The sequence below is a fragment of the Camarhynchus parvulus genome, chromosome 5 (assembly GCF_901933205.1).
Source record: "Camarhynchus parvulus chromosome 5, STF_HiC, whole genome shotgun sequence".
NCBI lineage: Eukaryota > Metazoa > Chordata > Aves > Passeriformes > Thraupidae > Camarhynchus > Camarhynchus parvulus.
Genome location: NC_044575.1, coordinates 11,503,461 through 11,522,647, shown reverse-complemented (window position 1 = coordinate 11,522,647; position 19,187 = coordinate 11,503,461). Strand labels below are relative to the sequence as shown.

At 39.8% G+C, this 19,187-nt stretch overlaps 1 protein-coding gene across 1 annotated transcript; it reads left to right on the top strand.

The window, feature by feature from the left end:
* The first annotated feature begins 50 nt into the window (after positions 1-50).
* Positions 51-18,584, top strand: COPB1 (coatomer protein complex subunit beta 1). The gene is made up of 22 exons (XM_030949472.1): positions 51-195; positions 2,668-2,818; positions 3,477-3,706; positions 4,331-4,500; positions 4,657-4,771; positions 5,331-5,423; positions 5,956-6,093; positions 7,041-7,160; positions 7,588-7,695; positions 7,787-7,933; positions 8,368-8,513; positions 9,522-9,618; positions 10,210-10,370; positions 10,910-11,030; positions 11,379-11,606; positions 11,783-11,962; positions 12,763-12,907; positions 14,314-14,433; positions 14,759-14,904; positions 16,130-16,219; positions 16,951-17,106; positions 18,251-18,584. Exons 2-22 carry the CDS (start codon positions 2,728-2,730, stop codon positions 18,308-18,310), a joined length of 2,862 nt encoding a protein of 953 aa, XP_030805332.1. The 5' UTR covers positions 51-195; positions 2,668-2,727; the 3' UTR covers positions 18,311-18,584.
* The last annotated feature ends 603 nt before the right edge of the window (positions 18,585-19,187 follow it).

The window sequence follows — 19,187 nt, the reverse complement described above, 5'->3', positions numbered from 1 at the left end:
AGCACCGCCCCTTCTGGCACCGCCCCAACCTCGCTCGGCGGCACCGCCCCTTTCGCGCTGGCGGGAGGCGTGTCCCGCCGCGGCCGCCGTACGCGCGATGTGGCCGGGGCGGGCGCGGCTCCACGTCAGCCATCGCCGGAGCGGCAGCGCCGCGGGCTCAGCTCCGCACCGGGACCGGCCCGACCCCTCCGCCCGGTACGGAGCCGCACGGCCGGCCCTCGGAGCGGCGGCATCGCGGGGCCGGGAGGAGGGGGCGGGCGCCGCTTCTCGGCTGGGCGCCGCAAGGCCCGAGGCCTCAGGGCCCCGCTGGCGTGTTGCCGGTGGCCCCGGCAGGGCCCCGGGGCGCGGGCGGCTCTGGGAGGGTTTGTGGCGCCGGGAGAGCTGCGGGGCTCGGGCTTCGCTCAGGGGAATGGCAGGCGGACACGGGTTTGAGGGAAGTTTTGCCTCGTAGCTTAAAATGCCCGGGTTTGGAGTGGAAGTAGGAGCTGGGACGTGGAGGGAGAAATAGCCCTCAGCCGGCTGGAATTCTGTGGGGATTTTCTAGTAAACATTTTGAACACTCTGTGTTATAGCTGTGCGTCAGTAAAGCGGTGCATTCTCGATGGTTTGGTTCATTAGGTGCCCCCGTTGCTCAGGCTCCCCGGGGATGTAGGTGGCGAGCAGGCGTGGCTTTGTCTTCCTGGGCTCTGTAAACTCTGTAACTTTCGATTCCCGTGCGTGCCGAGGTCTGGTTGCGGGTGCTCCATCCCTGGACGTGTTCGAGCCAGGTTGGATGGGGCTCTGAGCAGCCTGGTTTGCTGATGGGCAGAGGCTTGAAATGAATTCATCTTTAAAGTCCCTTCCGACCCCAACCCTTCAGTGACTGACCACAGGGGACAGAGGTGTTACTGCTGGAGAGTTAAAGCAGCACCAATGGGCTCTCAGTGTCTCTGATTTCAGGTCTTTGTGCTTTGCAAGGAGGAAAACTGGGTGGTGGTTCTCCCTGCCAAATTTCCCAGCTCTGTGTTTCAGGAGAGTTGTTTTTCATTGCTGCTTTCAGAGCCCAAAGTGCGCTCATTTGTCACACTTCAGAGATATGTTTGACCACGACTTTGGAAATTTCTGCAGCTGAGGTCTCTGTATGAGTAAAGAAGCCTGCCCTGCTTTCACAAGGATCTGCTTTATGGTCTTGCGAGTTGTTCTTGTAGGTGAAGGTGCTGGCTGCAGGGCTTTGAGGCAGGAATTCTGGGTAACAGCATAGGAAATATAAGCAAAAAAGCTGCTGCTGAGGCAAGAAAACAGTTGGGAAAGCCCTCTGAGATCATCAAATCCAACCTTTGACTGATCACCACCTCTGTCAACTGGAGCATGGCACTAAGTGCCACATCCAGTCATTTCATGCATGAGTGGTTTATGTAGATATTTCTAAGCAACAAGGTTGAGGGATCTAGGCCTTAAAATACAGAATTCATAATGAGGAGTGTATCCTTAAAATTTTGTATTGCAAGTATTTTTTGGGGTTGTTGTCGTGGTGCTGATTGGCATGAATTGTTTTCTTGTGTGGAGAAAGAGACAGCAGCACAGCTCAGCACAGCTTCCCTGCTCTCTGTTCAGGGTGAGGTTCTCTGGGTGCCCATTTGATGAGAAAAGGGAGTCTCAGATTTCCAGACAATTAGTATCAATAAAAGCTGATTTATTTTTGACACAATTTCTGTAGAAAGTGCAAAATTGCTCATGTAATAAACAGTAACAGTTTTCTTTCCTGTGCTTGTCACTGTGATATCACAGCATTAGCCAAGCAAGCTCAGGCTTGAGCATTTTTCATTACTTAAGAAATAGAGTAAAAAGGTTGATTTGATCCTAGATGTCTATTAAATAAAGAATAAACAAACATGACAGTGAGGATTGATACAACAAAAGGGTTAATTTGATCCTAGATATCTATTACACAAGGCAAAAAACAAACATGAGAATGAGAATTGAGCTTAATAGCAGATTTCATTACCTGGACTGGCAGGCACTCAGCAGCTTTGATAGATCTGTAGCCTTCTTGTCCTTTTTCTCCATAAAAAGACTTGGTTTCCTCATTAGTGTCTAGTGGAGACAGTAGAGTTGAGCTGATCTGATGATCCCTGGCAGGTAAAATGCTTCTCTCTCCGTCTTTGTCTTCTCTCCCATCCTTGGTTTCTGCTCTCTTGGATCTCATGCTCATCTTCAAAGCCTCCTGCATAGACTGATTCAGCTTGTTAATTGAGTCCAGAACTTTATCTTTTCATTTTTTTCTTTTTTCTGTGAAGTTTTTGAGCTGATTTTGCAGCTTGGGTCATTCACTTGGAGGGGCACAGGAGTGCAGGGAAGATAGTGGGGATACACAGCTGGGATCAGGGAATGACTCCAGGAGGGAGAAGCTGCTGCATTCATTTGGCTTCAGTCAGGTGCCCTGACTGTGCCCAAAATATTGGAAAGATTTTGGTTTTTTTCTGTTGTCTCTGAAAAATGTCATGCTCTTTATCTTTGTGGTGCTCACAGGAATATTTTAGGGTAGCAGCAAAGCAAGAAAGCTTTTGCATGCAGCTTCTCAAGAAACCCAGCAATACCTCCAAGCCATTAAGTCAGTTATAATAATGCTTTTGTGTTTGTTAATAAAGTCTTTTAACTTTGGGATGGTTTTGTGTGCTTGGTTTTTAGGTTGTCTGACATTGTGTGAAAATAATTCTTCCCTTGAGAGAGCTGCTGTAACCAAGAGCCATGACTGCTGCAGAGAACGTGTGTTACACGTTGATCAACGTTCCCATGGATTCAGAGCCACCTTCTGAAATCAGCTTAAAAAATGACTTAGGCAAGTATTGGCAAGGACTGAAGGATACTCCATCTTACCTGAATTATTGTCTCATTGTGTCTTTCCTAGAGTACTGTTTACATTTTGTAAGATAAAGCAAGTCAGTTTCATGTTTATTTTCTGTTGAGTTCTGGAAGATGTCTGTTCTTCTGTTTGATGTGTTTTGACAAACTTCATGATATTATTTTATGTGCTTCAGTGTACTCCACAGTCTGTGAAAATCTGAAATCTTTTTTTTTTTTGAGAGTTTTAATACCTGCTTGGGCTAAGGCAGATTTGAGCAGATTTTTTTGAAATAACCAACAAATTGTGTTGTCACTTGTTCAGTGCACTGTGGGATGTGCTGGCCAATGCAGCAGTGTTGGTATCTGGCATGTGTGACACCAGAGCACGCTGGTATAAATTTAACCATTAAAACAGCCTTGGGATTTGATCTCTTTCAATTCCAATATCTTCTGATTATTCCATGAATTCCATGCTTATTTTTAAATATCTCTTGCTTCCTCTTTATCCTTTGATAGAAGTAAAGGCATGGATTTTATTGATGTGCTGTATTTCAGTCCTTCAGAGGAGTTTGTGTCTTCTGACACTGAGGATCAATATTCCTGTTAAAGTAGCTGTGACATGTCAGCCTTCCTCACTTCATTTCCTCCTGTAGAAAAAGGAGATGTCAAGTTGAAGACTGAGGCCTTGAAGAAGGTGATCATTATGATTCTGAATGGTGAGAAGCTGCCTGGGCTCCTGATGACCATCATACGTTTTGTGCTGCCTCTCCAAGACCATACCATCAAAAAGCTGCTGCTTGTCTTTTGGGAAATTGTGCCAAAGACCACTCCAGATGGCAGGCTCCTGCAGGAAATGATCCTCGTGTGTGATGCTTACAGAAAGGTAACCTCTTGGTTATTTCATTAGTTGTGTTCTTCTGCTGGATCTTTGTACAAGGGGTAGCATTTTGTGTTACTGAATAAATATAAATATTGTTTACGCTCAGCGTTTCCTTCCTATCAGCTGTGTCTCAGTGCTTCAGAGCTGGATATCTGCAGATAGACAGCAGACCTACTACCGAGGAGTTTTGTATTCTTTTACTGGTACAACTTAACAAAAATGTAGTGCTCTGTTTCCTTGCCAGAGAACATTAAAGGTGAGGGGTAACATAGTTACCATCTTCCAGGCATCCTGGGACAAGCCGTGGGTCATGAAAGTACAGTACTGTGGTATGTTTGGGAAACACCTTCATAAAGATATTAAGGAGCTTAAACTTTGGGAATGGGTTGGAAAAATATAATCCAGAAAAAATATCCTACAGGCTTTGTAAGTTTTATTGCACATAAATACATATTTTTAGATATTGTGGGGCAGCAGTGCTTTAGGAAAGCATTTCTTGAGAAAAAAGTGAGGCGTCATCGGGGATGTTGGAAACTTGCACCATGGGAGAGCTGAGTGTGGGAGAAGGTGGTAAGTGCATTCATCTGGAGAGTCTGGCATTTCAAATATGTTTCCTGTTGCTTTTAGGATCTCCAGCACCCCAATGAGTTTATCAGAGGCTCCACCCTGCGCTTTCTGTGCAAGCTGAAGGAAGCCGAGCTGCTGGAGCCCTTGATGCCGGCCATCCGCGCGTGCCTGGAGCACCGGCACAGCTACGTGCGCCGCAACGCCGTGCTGGCCATCTACACCATCTACAGGTACCACACCAACCAGGCACAGCTTTGGAGAGCTCAAATAGTTATCACTCCCTAGTGTGCTGTTCAGAATTTTTATGTTTGTTTACCTTTTCTCCTCTGTTTAATGGGCATCCTTGGGTTCTGCTCCGCTCTTAATTACGTTTTTTTCTTGCAAAGGAACTTTGAACATCTTATACCTGATGCTCCTGAACTGATTCATGATTTCTTGGTGAACGAGAAAGATGCAAGCTGCAAAAGAAATGCATTTATGATGCTAATTCATGCAGATCAGGTAAGGATACCTGGCCTCAAAGTAATTTGGTTTAATAATTGTAAATATGCTGGATAACTAGCCAGTAGTTTGTTGGTGGTATAAACTACTAATATTCATAAAAAACCCCATGTATGGTAGTGATAATGCTTTTGTGGGATATTTGGTACTGATAATGTAGGTCTTTAGTGCTCTCTTTATTTCAAGCGAGAACTGCTCTATTTGATGAAGGTGCTGAAAAACATGAGCGTAACCACACTGAGAAGCGCTCCATTATCTGCTGTTCTAAAGCTTTTGTAGTTGCATGAAAGAAATGGAAGTGTCTGTTCAGTGTTTTGGATTACTTGTTCTACAGGCAATTGCCTTTTGTGCATAATTACCATTAGTTTCTCTCTTTTGGCCCTCTACAGACAGGATGGATTATTTTGCTCTTTAGGTCTACAGTGTTTTCCTAAATTGTTGAAGCATTGCTTAAAGGCTGTTTTGTATTTTGTGTTTTTATTTAAAATTCAAATGTGCTTTTATTTAAAATTCAACTGAGTGTGCAAACTCTGAATAACATAATTTTTTTTCTCTGTAGGATCGAGCTTTGGATTATTTGAGTACCTGTATTGACCAAGTGCAGACCTTTGGTGACATACTGCAGTTGGTTATTGTTGAACTAATTTACAAGGTAAAAGGGAAATGTTGTGGCACATTTAAAATAAATGGCACATGTTAATTTACAGAATTATATTAGACTGTTTTTAAAAAGGGATAGAATGTTGCTGGAAAAGGAATTTAGCTGGCTTCTTGTCCATGTCAGGCATATGTCATTGCTTAATAGAGCTGAAGAAAACTTGTCTCTTGAAATGATAAAGAGCTCAAGTGTGCACTGTACAGAGCAATAAGTCTCACCAGATTTGCTGTGATGGGGACAGTATTATCAGAGTGCTCTTCGTGGGCATGAGCAGGGCATCTCTTACAGAGGCTGTTAGAGGCTCTGCTCTTCCTTTTGATGGGAGATTTTAAGACTCTGTAACATTACTCAGAGTTTTGAGAACAGCTTTTGAAATTAGATTTTTACAGCTGTGAATGACACTTCCTGTCACCAGAAAAGGTTATCACCTTTTGGTTAATTTTCTCCTCTGTAAGATGGTGGAGCAGATGAGCTGTAGGATTGCTCTTTTTTTTGTGTGCCAACTGTGGATCATTCTTTTATCGAGGTCTGTCACGCGAATCCATCAGAGAGAGCTCGGTTCATTCGCTGCATCTACAACCTGCTGCAGTCCTCGAGTCCTGCAGTGAAGTATGAGGCTGCAGGTACTTTGGTTACACTCTCCAGTGCACCCACAGCAATCAAGGTATGAAAGGGATGTTTTCAGCTCTTCAACAGCTTCTAGTGCACTGAAGTGAACGCTGTGTGCTGCATGTTGATACTTGGGAGGGAAGGCTTTAGTAACACTTCTCATGTGAAACAGTGTCCTAAAGTATCTCTTAGAACTGGTCACAAAAAAAGACTGAGCAGACCGGGAGCTAGTGGATTTCATGTCACTTTGGTAGGGCACAATCTTTAATACTGTGCAGACTGTTGGATCAACCTATGATCTACTTGGCCTAGTTAGCAAAGCAGACTACAGCTGAAGATTTCAGAGATTGGATGAAATTTTTTACTCATGAATGTGGCTCATTTCAGACCAGGGTAGAAGCATAAAGCAGTGAAGATTCGTGTTGATTACTGATTGACCTGGGGCTCTTAGTTTTATATTTCTACAGCTGATAGTTGAGGATCACTTCAAAATTTTGAATTTGTATGGAAATTTAAAAGATAGGTTATGCATAGATTTAGAGCATTGTAAATAGAAGTTTCCAAAGGTCAGGGGGGAGTATGAATTCCAGCATTCTTGGTTTGGCATACTCATTTTTGTTAAGTAGACACACTGTACATAGAAGCTGTCATTAAAACCTAATCTAGGTAGGCTAATACTGCCAGCTCTTTTAGGTTGGTTTTCATGCCCTGTTGCATATTTCACAGCTGACCCAAAGCATGTCAGATAACCTATCTTACATCTGTCTTTGAATTTGAAGTCAAGTCTGTGTACTGTAAGCTGATGCCATAGTGAGCCTTCATGTGTGATTTTTGTAACATGGTGAACAAAAAATTTTAAAGTCTGTTTATCAGGTTAATTTCTATGCCAACTCTGAGTGGCTGTTTTAATAGTAAAATAGGAATCTTTCCCTCAATTTCAGAAATTTTCCAGTTTATCCTCTTCATAACTTAAAAATATTGTTTTGATCCTTTTAATTTTAGGCTGCTGCTCAATGCTACATAGATTTGATTATTAAAGAAAGTGATAATAATGTGAAACTGATTGTCTTGGATCGGTTGATTGAGTTGAAGGAGCATCCCTCCCACGAACGAGTGTTGCAGGTATGTGGGCTGTCTCTTTTCCTGCAAGCCTTAGGGAAGAAAAGCCTTCAATAATAAAGCTCACAGGTTTTTGCAATGTATGGAGAGAAGAACTTCTGAAGTTTCAATTCACTGTTGGTATGTTTTTGAACATATATTGGATGGACTTCTACGTTTATGACTTGGCTGCTTTTATTGTCTGCATAAGAACTAACAATGACAAATGCTGTCCTGGTTGTAAGGTTTAGTGGTGTAGCTGCATAGGAGACTTCTGTGTAAATGTATTAAATGAACACTGAGAAGTTCTAATGCCTGCTGCTTGCTTGTCAGTAGATCGTGTATTATGTGTTCAGAAAGGCTTTGAAAATCATTGAGGACTGAAAATTGGAATTATATGAAGAGAAAGTAATATAAAATGGCAAAATACTTAGCATTGTTATTGTTTCAGGATCTGGTTATGGACATCCTCAGAGTGTTGAGCACCCCAGATCTAGAAGTGCGCAAAAAAACTCTTCAGCTGGCTTTGGATCTTGTGTCTTCAAGAAATGTGGAGGAGGTAAATTATATGTGCTTTTGATTCATCACACTATTTTCTTTCTTTTGAAAAATGTCACTTCTTAAAAAATTTGATTTGATTTTTTCTGCAGCTTGTGATTGTTCTGAAGAAGGAAGTGATTAAAACTAATAATGTGACAGAGCATGAAGATACAGACAAGTACAGACAGCTCCTGGTTCGGACACTGCATTCCTGTAGCGTTCGCTTCCCAGACATGGCTGCAAATGTTATTCCAGTGGTATGCAAATATTTCATTATATTCTCATTACATGTCTTACATCTATACCCAGCACCTGCAGAATTGCTGGAGCTGAGGTGTTCCTAATAGTGGCCTCATAATGAACCTCACAAGAACCAATGCTATTTTTAATTCCTAAAGAAACATAGGACTTTTGATGCTGTAATTATTTGTCTTCTGAGACTGTTACTATATTTTCGAAGAACATGAGCTGAAGAGGACCTTTAAAAGTGCAATAATTTGTATCACTAGAAAAACAGTTTGGGAATGTGATAATTGGTGCTTGTTTGGAATGTACTTAAGGTTGTTTGACTTTGTGTTTTTACCACTGGAGATACATAAGCAGTTTTATTTTTCTAAACATAGAAGGGAAGTATTATCATACAAACTTGTCTGTGCTGCTGTTTGTGCTGATGTTCAATCTTTCCTGGCAGCTGATGGAGTTCCTTAGTGACAACAACGAAGCGGCAGCCGCCGATGTCCTGGAGTTTGTGCGGGAAGCCATCCAGAGATTTGAAAACCTCAGGCCTCTTATTGTTGAGAAGATGCTTGAAGTCTTTCATGCTATTAAATCTGTCAAGTGAGTCCAGAATATGATATCCAACAGACTTGGGAGCGCCCGTGGCTCACTTGCATTGAATGTATATTGTCATTAAATATGTACCAAAATCCACGTTACCCACACAGAGTGACTCTGAGCCTATTTTGAGGTAGAGGATTTCTAGGTACTTTCTTCTTGCCTACTTGTGCAAGAGGTAAATTGGGTGTTTGTTGCATTGAATAAATGAAATTAATTCAATTTTAATTTCTATAATGTGCTTGATAATTGTAATTCACTTGCTAGGAAATGGTGTTGTTGATGAAGGCCAGATAAAGTAATATATTTATTAAAACAAAATTCCTAAGGAATTTGCACTTGTGGGCAACTGGAAATACTGAACATTTATTAGAAAACCTAATCTAACACAGACTGAGCTTTACAAACTATAAAGCTCTTTTAGTACTTTTCAGGGCTCTAAAAACTTTGCTTACTGATGGATCTGTAAAGGTTAAGTCATATGAGAACTTCTCTGTGTCAGAAGAGCACTCTGTCAGACATTCTCCTAATACACAGAAAACTCTGAATCTCATCTCCATTGTAATCTCATTAAGTGGGGGGAAGAAATCCCTCTGAAGCTTTGGTATTCTTTTTTCCTAATCTTCATTCTTGTTCTGGTTTTTCATTTTCTGCTGTATAATGGAAAAATTAGTTTGTCTCAGTTAAAAGGAGAATTTAGAGCTGACTTTACTCACATGCAGTGGAGTATTTCATTATGATCCCAATGAAATTCATCTTGTGTATTTCAGGTTTAACACAGATGGAAATAAAAATGTAGCAGAGAATATATCTAATTTGATGTACTTTTTCATGAGTTTACTGAGGCTTAAAAGATAATTGCTTTTGATTTAAACTGCTTTTGTTAGTTGTGTCCTTTTGAATTTTTCAAGACTGGCCTTTACTACTTCCTAAATCACTTTAAATCACTTTTCTTGGTGCTAGCTTGAGTATATCACAAAAGCATAATTTAAATTACTGTTCTGGTCTCAGGATTTATCGAGGAGCATTATGGATCCTTGGAGAATATTGCAGCACAAAGGAGGATATACAAAGTGTAATGACAGAGGTTCGCAGATCACTTGGAGAGGTGTGTATATTTTGGGGTTTTTGTGTTTCCTGGCTCTTTCTGGTTTTTCCTGCCATTGTGCAGTGGGTTTTCTAAGAAAAAGGTATTTTAGAAAGATCAAGTAAGATGCAGCAGTGTTTTGAGGACTTGTGATGTGTAATGGCATATGCACAGGAAATCTTAAGTAAAAAGCAGTCAGGGTTTTGCATTCATTACTCATTTTTTTCAAGTAGCATACTCGAGCTGAGAATAAGTGATATCTGTTAAGAGACAAGTTGGGAAATTCCTTATTTCAGAAAATTATGGCAGCTTTAAGATATAATTTAATTATATCCAGTAGCAAAGAAGAAGTGCTTTAAGTCTGGGTTGTTCTGTGAGAAAGATTTCTCTGCTAAAATCTAATTCATCAATGAGAGCTTTATTGCATGTGTGGGAAGCTTCTCTGTGTATTTCAATATCTGCTTATTTCTTCAAATTCTCCCAAACTGATGCACTGTACCTGACCTCTTGGTTATAAAAACCTCAGAAATGCAGATAATTTTTCTTAAAACCTGCAGAACAAAAACATATCTTTTATTTGAGTTGTAACAGTTGCTTCCTGCTCATTTCTAGATCCCAATAGTAGAATCTGAAATCAAGAAAGAAGCTGGTGAGCTCAAACCTGAAGAAGAGGTGTCTGTGGGTCCAGCCCAAAAATTAGTGACAGAGATGGGCACTTATGCAACACAAAGTGCTCTTAGCAGTTCCCGACCTGCCAAAAAGGAAGAAGACAGGTATTTGTGATTTCATGCTTGACCAGGAATGACTTGGTTAATTTTTATCTTTGTTTATTTGAGTGGTGTTATCTGGCATACAGAGTTCAGTGGTTGAGGGAGTTTCCGGTTTTAAGGTATTATCCCAGCTAGATAGAATAGGAAGTTGCCTGATTGTTTAGGATTTGTAATCAAAGCTTAGTGTATAAATAAGTGCTTTATTAATTATGATGTCCTGAATTCTAGTTGATTTTTTTTCGTATAAAGTTCCCTCACAGTTTTAGTTGGATACAGAGATACTGCCTTTAGATTAAAATATTTTCTTCCCTTTATATGACATTGCACTTCTACACCTCTCTCTTCCTAGTCCACATGGAAATGACTGTGTGACTTACGAAAATCTCTGTATCTAGAAAATTACTTAAAGAAGGAAAAACTCCAACCCTGTGAAGTGTTTCAAACTTGTTTTGCTTGTACAGTATGAAAATTAAGGTATCAAGAGAAGTAGGCTGAAGTTTGTCATCCACAAGTGGTTTTCTGAGGATCATTTGTCTTTGCAGACCTCCCTTACGAGGATTCTTGCTGGATGGAGATTTCTTTGTTGCAGCTTCTCTTGCTACAACTTTAACCAAGATTGCTTTGCGTTATGTGTCCCTAGTTCAGGAAAAGAAGAAACAAAATGTGAGTCATCTCTTGTGTTTTCACATTTAAAGAAGAACTGCTTTTTGCCTCTTTTCTTTTCAAAAGATGCAAAATGGGTTAAGTCCAAATTGAAGTGCTTATGTGATTGGATAATAATGACAGTTTGGATCACAAACAGGACCTGCTGCTTTCCAGCCATTCTATCTAGACAGTCTCTAAATCATGCTTGGTTTCATATAACAAGTACTAAAAAACTAAGTAATCTGTTCAGAGATGTTATGATTTGATTAATATGCACCTTTTTCTGAATAAGTCAGAAGTCAACATTTCTTTAAAGCTGTGGAAAATGCAATAACTTTCTTCCATTCTCTTTGTGCACCTTCTCAGTCCTTTAATGCTGAAGCAATGCTGCTGATGGCCACTATTCTCCACTTGGGAAAGTCTTCTCTTCCCAAGAAGCCAATTACAGATGATGATGTGGATCGTATTTCGTTGTGTCTGAAAGTGTTGTCAGAATGTTCTCCTCTCATGAATGACATTTTCAACAAAGAATGCAGGCAGTCCCTCTCTCACATGCTGTCAGCCAAGCTAGAAGAGGAGAAACTTTCCCAGAAGGTGAGCTGTTATCAGTGTGTAACTGTAAACACTTGGAGATTTTACAAGTGTTCACATCCAGGCTGGTCCCAGAAATGTCACCATTTGACTCTGTGTAGGTCAGCCATTATTTGACTGTTTTTCTGTGCTAAGGAATGGAATTCACTGTGAATTCTTGAATTATTCTCTTCCTGCAGAAAGAATCTGAGAAGAGGAATGTGACAATTCAGCCAGATGATCCCATTTCCTTCATGCAGCTTACTGCTAAAAATGAAATGAGCTCAAAAGAAGACCAGTTCCAGCTTAGCCTTCTTGCAGCAATGGGAAACACACAGAGGAAAGAGGCTGCTGATCCTCTTGCTTCCAAACTTAATAAGGTAGTGGGAAGTCAGTGCTTTAATTGTATACTTGGGATCACTTTGGGAATTGCAGACTGGAACTGATGAACCAGACTATGCTGCTTGATTGGGAAGACCCAGTTATATCCTGATCAGGAGAAAAAGAAAAGGACTTGTGCTTATAGTTGTTACCTTCTCAAATGGGAAGTGGAAGAACAAGAAGGAGGCTTGGAGAGTGCTGAGCTGGTGGAATGTGGAGGAGAAATTAGGGTTTGCTGCTTTGAAATCCTAATAAAGTTCACAGGGAAGGGAGCAAGGATGCCAGAAGTGATTAAGATCTCCTTTCTTTGGCTGCTGTATCATATTGCCAAGTGCAATGCATCCTTATTTCACTCTTTATGCCTTTTATTCCTCTAGATTAGCAGAACCTGCTGAGGAGGTTTAAAGAGAAGAAATCACTTGAGTAATTCATTAGTTAAGAGTTAAACCCCCAGACTTTGAAAGAATGGGTGAATTTTTTTTGATGTTTAATATTACCTTTTCATTTCAAATCAGCATTTCTTTGTCCTGCTGATCATCTTAAGAATAAATGGCATTACAGTTCATATTTTAGGAACATATTAGTTCAGAATTCATTTCATCTGGAGAGGTTTATATGTGTATAGAAATATATAGTGTGTATGCAGGGGGACTTGTGAAGGAGGGCTGCTTGTTTTGGAGGCCCACATTAAATAATAATCAATTTAAATGTATTTTATTCTTATTTTTTGTCGTTGTTTGAATGATTCTGTGTTTTAAACTGGTTTCTGAGGAGGTGAATCCCTTGGCTTGTATGACAGGTCACTCAGCTGACAGGTTTCTCAGACCCTGTGTATGCAGAAGCCTATGTCCATGTCAATCAGTATGACATTGTGCTGGATGTGCTCGTGGTCAACCAGACCAGTGACACCCTGCAGAACTGCACCCTGGAGCTGGCCACGCTGGGTAAGGAGGGCTGCATGCTGCAAACAAAGCACCTCTGAGCTTCTGGGAATTGGGCATTACCTTGCTCTAAGGAATTCCTGAAACACTTCCAAAGTGATGCCAGCTAGTCACAATTTTGAATGCCTTTAAAAATATACTGGTTTAAATATTTGGTAGAAGTTTGTATGTACTGACAGGGCAATCTGATGATATAAACCATAGTCAGATTTTATCACTAAAAACAGAGTGTTCCATTTCCCCTTCTCCTTTTTTTCCTGAGATATAGACAGGTTTTTTGATGTACTTATTTTTCATTGTGCTGCTACCATAGACAGGAAAATAAAAATGGGTCAAAATCCCAACTGGTATGGAGCAGAAAGCCATCTGCCTTAGGTGGTTTTTGCACTCAGCCTGAAGCACTTAAATACTGCATTTACTCAATTGAAACCATTCCCTGTGCCAACAGCTGTACCAGAATCTTGCTTGGACAATACTGGGGCTTCATTAACTTCTCTTAGAGGAGTCATTGGAGCAGATAATTCAAGAACAGTAACCAGTTTCTTATTAGTTGTCCTCTGCTTTGGCAGTCAGGAGCTGAAATACATTTGCAATATGCTAGGAGAACTCACATTATGTACTTTTCACTATTGTAAATATGACTGGAGTGGCATAACCTTTCTCCTAAAATTTTGTAAATCATTTGATGAGACTAATGATGGAAATAGATCAAATGGATACATTATTTAATAGGTTGTATTTTTTATTTGTCAGCTCAGTAAAGTGGAATTCTGTATTTCCCAGCTGATGTACTGCAAAAGCTGACTTGAGGCATCGCTCGCATGTGTGGAGCTCATGCTGTGCATGCTGTGTTCTCAAGTTGCAGTTTAATAGAACTAAGGAGTCTTTCCAATTGCTTGCTGAAGGATTAGTAAAAATGTATCCCTTAGTGTTTCCTTGGAGCAATTATATTCAGAATCAAGGGGATATTTTGACCTTCTTGTAAATAGCTTGGTGCCTGTAGTGCTGGACATTGTACTTTGGATTTGAGACACTTGACTGTAGGGTTAGGCCTTATGATGATGTCAGTGATTAAAATACAAGGTAGAATTAACCATTTCCTTGTTAAAAAATAAATACTAAACTCCATCCAAAGCCCATTTAATTCAGTATTTACATTTGTTTTCAGTGGGGGTTGGATGAACACAGCAATATTTTAACTGAAATTTGTATATAATGTAGTTCATCTTGCAATTAAAAAAAAAATAACAACCAATTCCAAATCAATTATTATTTTTATGGTGGTGTTTAGTGCAGCTCTATAGATGCAAAAATTGAATGACAAGAGAATAAAAAGCTGTTGTTCAGAAGTTAAGCTCATTGTATACTGCTACTGTTCCCTGATTTCATCTCCCAATTTCTTTACACAGGTGACTTGAAACTTGTGGAAAAACCATCTCCTCTGACGCTTGCTCCACATGATTTTGCAAACATTAAAGCTAATGTCAAAGTCGCTTCTACAGAAAATGGAATCATTTTTGGTAATGTTGGTAAGTAAACAATTTCAATGTGCAAAATTAACATGAATGTGTTTCATTTTTAACTGCTTAATGAGCTCAAAAAGAAGTAAAACCCTTCATAGTGGGAGAAGAAATTAGATTACAATGTAAGAATATTTTGTGATGATTTTAAAAAAAAATCTGTATCACTGTTACTTGAAACCATTGTAGAATGTGCTACCTTTAGGACGATTGTCAGCAGGAGATTGAGCAAGGGTTGCCTGTTGTTAACTGGCAGATGGTAGCTCAGCACACTTTTTAAGTGCAAATTCACTTTTTGGAACATTCAGAAATGGTTTTATGTGTTCTCTTGCAGTGTACGACGTCTCTGGAGCAGCCAGTGACAGAAACTGTGTGGTTCTCAGTGACATTCACATTGACATCATGGATTACATCCAGCCTGCTTCCTGTACAGATGCTGAGTTCAGACAGATGTGGGCAGAATTTGAGTGGGAAAACAAAGTTAGTTTTTGGGTTTTTTTTTCTATGTTACTTTGTTGATGAGATACAATTTTATCTCTTGTTCTACAGGAGCTAATTACAGCAGCATTATCTATTGCCACATAAACCTCATTCAACATCCTCATTGGATGGTTGTCTCAAGTAGCTTATTCTCTTACAGCAACCTTATCAGTTTCACAAGCTTAGCAATGCAATAACTGGGGTTTTGGCTTGCAAAAGAGGTTGTGTGCATTGAGCTTTACCTCCTGTATGGAAGCTGTCCAAGCTGACTGGTGATTGCTGTGTATTTTGGCTCAAAGGTGAGATGGCAACAAGTGTAGGTTTGTGCTGAGGCTGCAGAATTACTGGTGCTGCTCAGCCTCTCCAGTTCTAATCACATTGTCTTGTGGGTTGCAAGGGACCTTCTAAAGGTTGTTTAGTCCAGCCCCCTGCCAGGAGGACAGTAACATCTTTCTTTCACCTTGCTTCTTTGCAGTACGGCTCTAGCATAAAGTTCTGAGTGTTGTGTAAGACCAGCAAGACAGTGGTTACATTTCATAGTAACTGAGGGTGCCCAAACCTAAAAAAAAGGGTTTAAGGGAGATAATATCATATAAGAATGGAGTAGAAACATTAAACCAGAGTGGGATGAGCTGTAGCCTTGTGTGATACCTAGATGCTCACTTAAGACTAGGTTTAAATGTCTCGGGGGGAGCTTGTGCATAATATATTGTAATAGATGATATATGAAGCCTTAGTAGTTTGTAAACTCCTCCTAGGAGAGATGTTAAAAAACAATTTAAACAAGGCACATAATATGCAATATGATAAAGCCAAGGCAGCCCAGAGAGCTTTGAAGGGGAAGATGAAAGGACTCTCTATCACTGGTTAAAAGCAAACTTTGGACTAGGTATTGCTTTTTCTTGTTCTGGCAATGTGTAACTGTGTTCAGACAAGGAGTCCACTGTTTGCTGCAGAGCATCTAGATGTTCAACAGAGTTCATATTCACCCAATAGATTTTAGAAACCATGGTAATAACGTGAAATTCTCCATCTTAACAAGTGGAGGGCAGGAGGGGAAGACTTCCTGTGATGCCACCACAGTGGGAAGTGCATGCAGCTTACTGAGTGTGCTGTTCCTCAAGGAGGAGTGTGGAAGTGATCTCCTTTATAGAGCCCTGAAGAAGAGATTTCAGAAATACCTGAGGTGCTAATTAAAGTAATTGCCTTTTTTTCCTTCTTGAAGGTAACAGTGAATACAAATATCATTGATTTAAATGAATACTTACAGCACATACTGAAGTCAACCAATATGAAATGCCTGACTCCAGAGAAGGTGAGCTATTTCTTGGAGAGTTTTAGATACCTTTTTTAGTTCCTGTGCTTTATTATTTAATTTGTTCAACATTTGTTGTTAATATTCTTAGAAATGCCTGCTTACAAAATGAAATAGTACATATGCCTCAAAGCTTTTACTCTGAAATGAGTAAAAACAGATAAATGTTACCAAAAATTCTCTGTTGTCCCAAGCTGGAAAATCAGAATGTCCATTTTGATTCACAGTAGCTAAGCTGTAGCACAGACTTGATGGGACCTTCTGTTTAAATAAAGGGGTGTTTTAGTAGCTCCATATTTCTTCCTCTCTGACAAAATTTACCTTTCTTTTGTCAGTTTAGCCTTTTTGTTGTAAAGCAAAATAAATATATAGAATAGCTACTTGCTGTTAAGATACAGCATGCATGATAGCAATTAGCTATTACATGTGCAGTAACCAAATTAAGTATAGTAGCTATTTAGCTTCTTTGCCATTTTGCTGTTGGTTAAAACAAACCATAAATACCATCCTGCCTTGTCTTGATGAATTCTATAGACTGCATAATTCCCAATATAAATTCTAGAAAAAGGCCAACGCTGTTTCCCTGTACATGATTCCCACGTGTTACAAAACAATGCGCATTAAGAAGTGTAAGCATGGTACATTGATAACTGCCTAGCAAACTTAGGGTGAACTAAACTGTGTTCAGAGGATTTTGGTCTTTTAAGAGAGTTCCCATGTGCTTTCCATAGGCCCTTTCAGGCTATTGTGGCTTCATGGCAGCCAATCTTTACGCCCGTTCCATCTTCGGGGAGGACGCCCTGGCCAACGTGAGCATTGAGAAGCCGATTCACCTGGGCCCGGAGGCGCCTGTCACGGGCCACATACGCATCCGGGCCAAGAGTCAGGTATGGGGCTTGCCATCCTCACCCCTTTAGGGCAATGCACCAAGCACTCCTAAACATCTACAGATTTTTGACAGTCCTTTCTCCTGGTGTGTTGCCATAAAATAGGCCTTTGTGCCAAGATTACCCAGTTTTGTCCATAGTGCTGCAGATAGGATGTTGTATTTTATGTGCTTTTAAATAAAGATCAAATATGCCCCAGGGTTACATGATGTTTTTTCTACCAAATTGCACATTTCAGTGTCACACAACAAGGAAATTTTATGTGTGTGATTGCTATTCACTGATTCTTTTTAAAAACAACAAGAGAAAGTCCCGGGGTTTTTAGTTAGGAGTATTTTCTGTAGATATATGAGTCTGCTTTGGATTTTAGAGTTTCTACCTCCCAACTGAAAAAAAAGACTGGGGTTTGGGATAAATAAAGCAAAAACACCAGTGTAAGATAGAATTATTTTAAACAGTGTACAATAAAGGAGTACCTGAGAGTTTTCATACTCAAAGAAAACATTTCGTTTATGTGATGTCACTACAAAGATTTTGGTCTGGTTTAAATTAAAGTTTCTGATATGTTACAGTGCCGTTTTTACAGAAGACTGCATTCAATTACATATACCAGCATGGTTTCGTCTTGAAATCATTGTGCTATTGAATATGTGTATTTATTCATGCAGTTTCTTTCGATGGTTCTTCAGTTTTTGTGCAATATTAATCTGGCTCCGTGATGAAATAATTATCCATAGCTGTGGTGCACTGAGTGTGCTGGTATCAGCACTGGGACTTTCAACAGTTGAATTTCAGTAACTGGACAGGCAGTTGTAATTTCTCCGCTGGTAGTCCTCTTTCAGTTGGTGGGAGGTCAAAAGGTTAAAATAGGTTTTATTCTTCTGCTTTTCATGTTGATAACACATGTAACAGTTGCCAGCTCAGTTAAGTTTCATTGTGTCAATAATATATGTAGACCTAACCTTTACCTAGTGAAAAGGAAATGAGCACTATGAAATGTACAAAGAAGTGAGCAGCTAGAAATTTCCATGCCACTGATTTAATAGATTTCTATATATGGAACTTCCATTTTAATATAGATGAGATAAAGTTCTTTTCAAGTGAACTATTTGTGTCCTGATTGTTGTTTTCCTTTTTCTTACAGGGAATGGCCCTGAGCCTTGGAGATAAGATCAATCTGTCTCAGAAGAAGACAAGTTTATAAATTTTACCTAATGTCTTTTCAGATCTTTTACAGTTTAACCATAGGTATGTGGCTTTTGGGATCCAGAACATCTTATATTCTTCAGTGTTCTGCAATTGTAGAAGCCAAGCTTTTGAGCTGAAAGCATTCCAGCAGATAATTTATAGGTTCTCCATGATTGATATTGGGCAAATTTTAAATCTCCAGGGTTTTTTTTTTCTTTGTCCTGGAAGTCATGTTTTCTTTGTCTCTAATATATACTGATGCTCACAGTACAATAAACAAGTTATACCAGTACTGTTTTGTCTGTAAATTAAAATCTCTGTATTATCTGATCAGTATTGAATATCTGTCCAGGGGTACTTGGATACTCTGAGAAAGTGGGATTCTGTAATAGCTTCAGTGTTTGCAATAATGGCTAGGCCTGAATATGTGAATGTGTGATCATGATTCTTAAAATACTCTGGTATACCTAGGAGAATATAAATTTGCCAACTAAATTAAAGGCTGTATATTCTAGATGGTAATGTAATAACTTGGGATAGACAAGCTGGTAGTATCAAAAAAGAGACTGGCAAAATTCATCGCTTTCCAGCAAGTTGTAGAACCTTAAACTTTGTTTCTGAAGTGCTTTCCTAGCAGTGTTATCCTGAGTAACATAACATTGCTGGTGGTGTTCTTATTTTTCAGTTACTGTGGAAAAGACATCCAAGTGCAGCATTAAAGCTGTAGCAGCATAAGCAGTTTTTCAGTGAATGCAGCCATTGGCCATGTGTGTGAGCTCAGGAAGGAAAGATTCAGACTCATTGTGAGCTTGCAATGAATTGAACTATGTTGAAGAGTTGTGAGTGAAGGTCAGGTCAGGATATTGAAGTGAGTTAACGCCATTTGGCTTCTA

Bases quoted from the DNA above. Each gene is read 5' to 3' on its own strand.
- COPB1 (XM_030949472.1), top strand. From the start codon at position 2,728: ATGACTGCTGCAGAGAACGTGTGTTACACGTTGATCAACGTTCCCATG. The intron at 8,514-9,521 runs GTGAGTCCAGAA...TTCTGGTCTCAG, and splicing joins CATGCTATTAAATCTGTCAA to GATTTATCGAGGAGCATTAT. The intron at 14,905-16,129 runs GTTAGTTTTTGG...TCCTTCTTGAAG, and splicing joins AATTTGAGTGGGAAAACAAA to GTAACAGTGAATACAAATAT.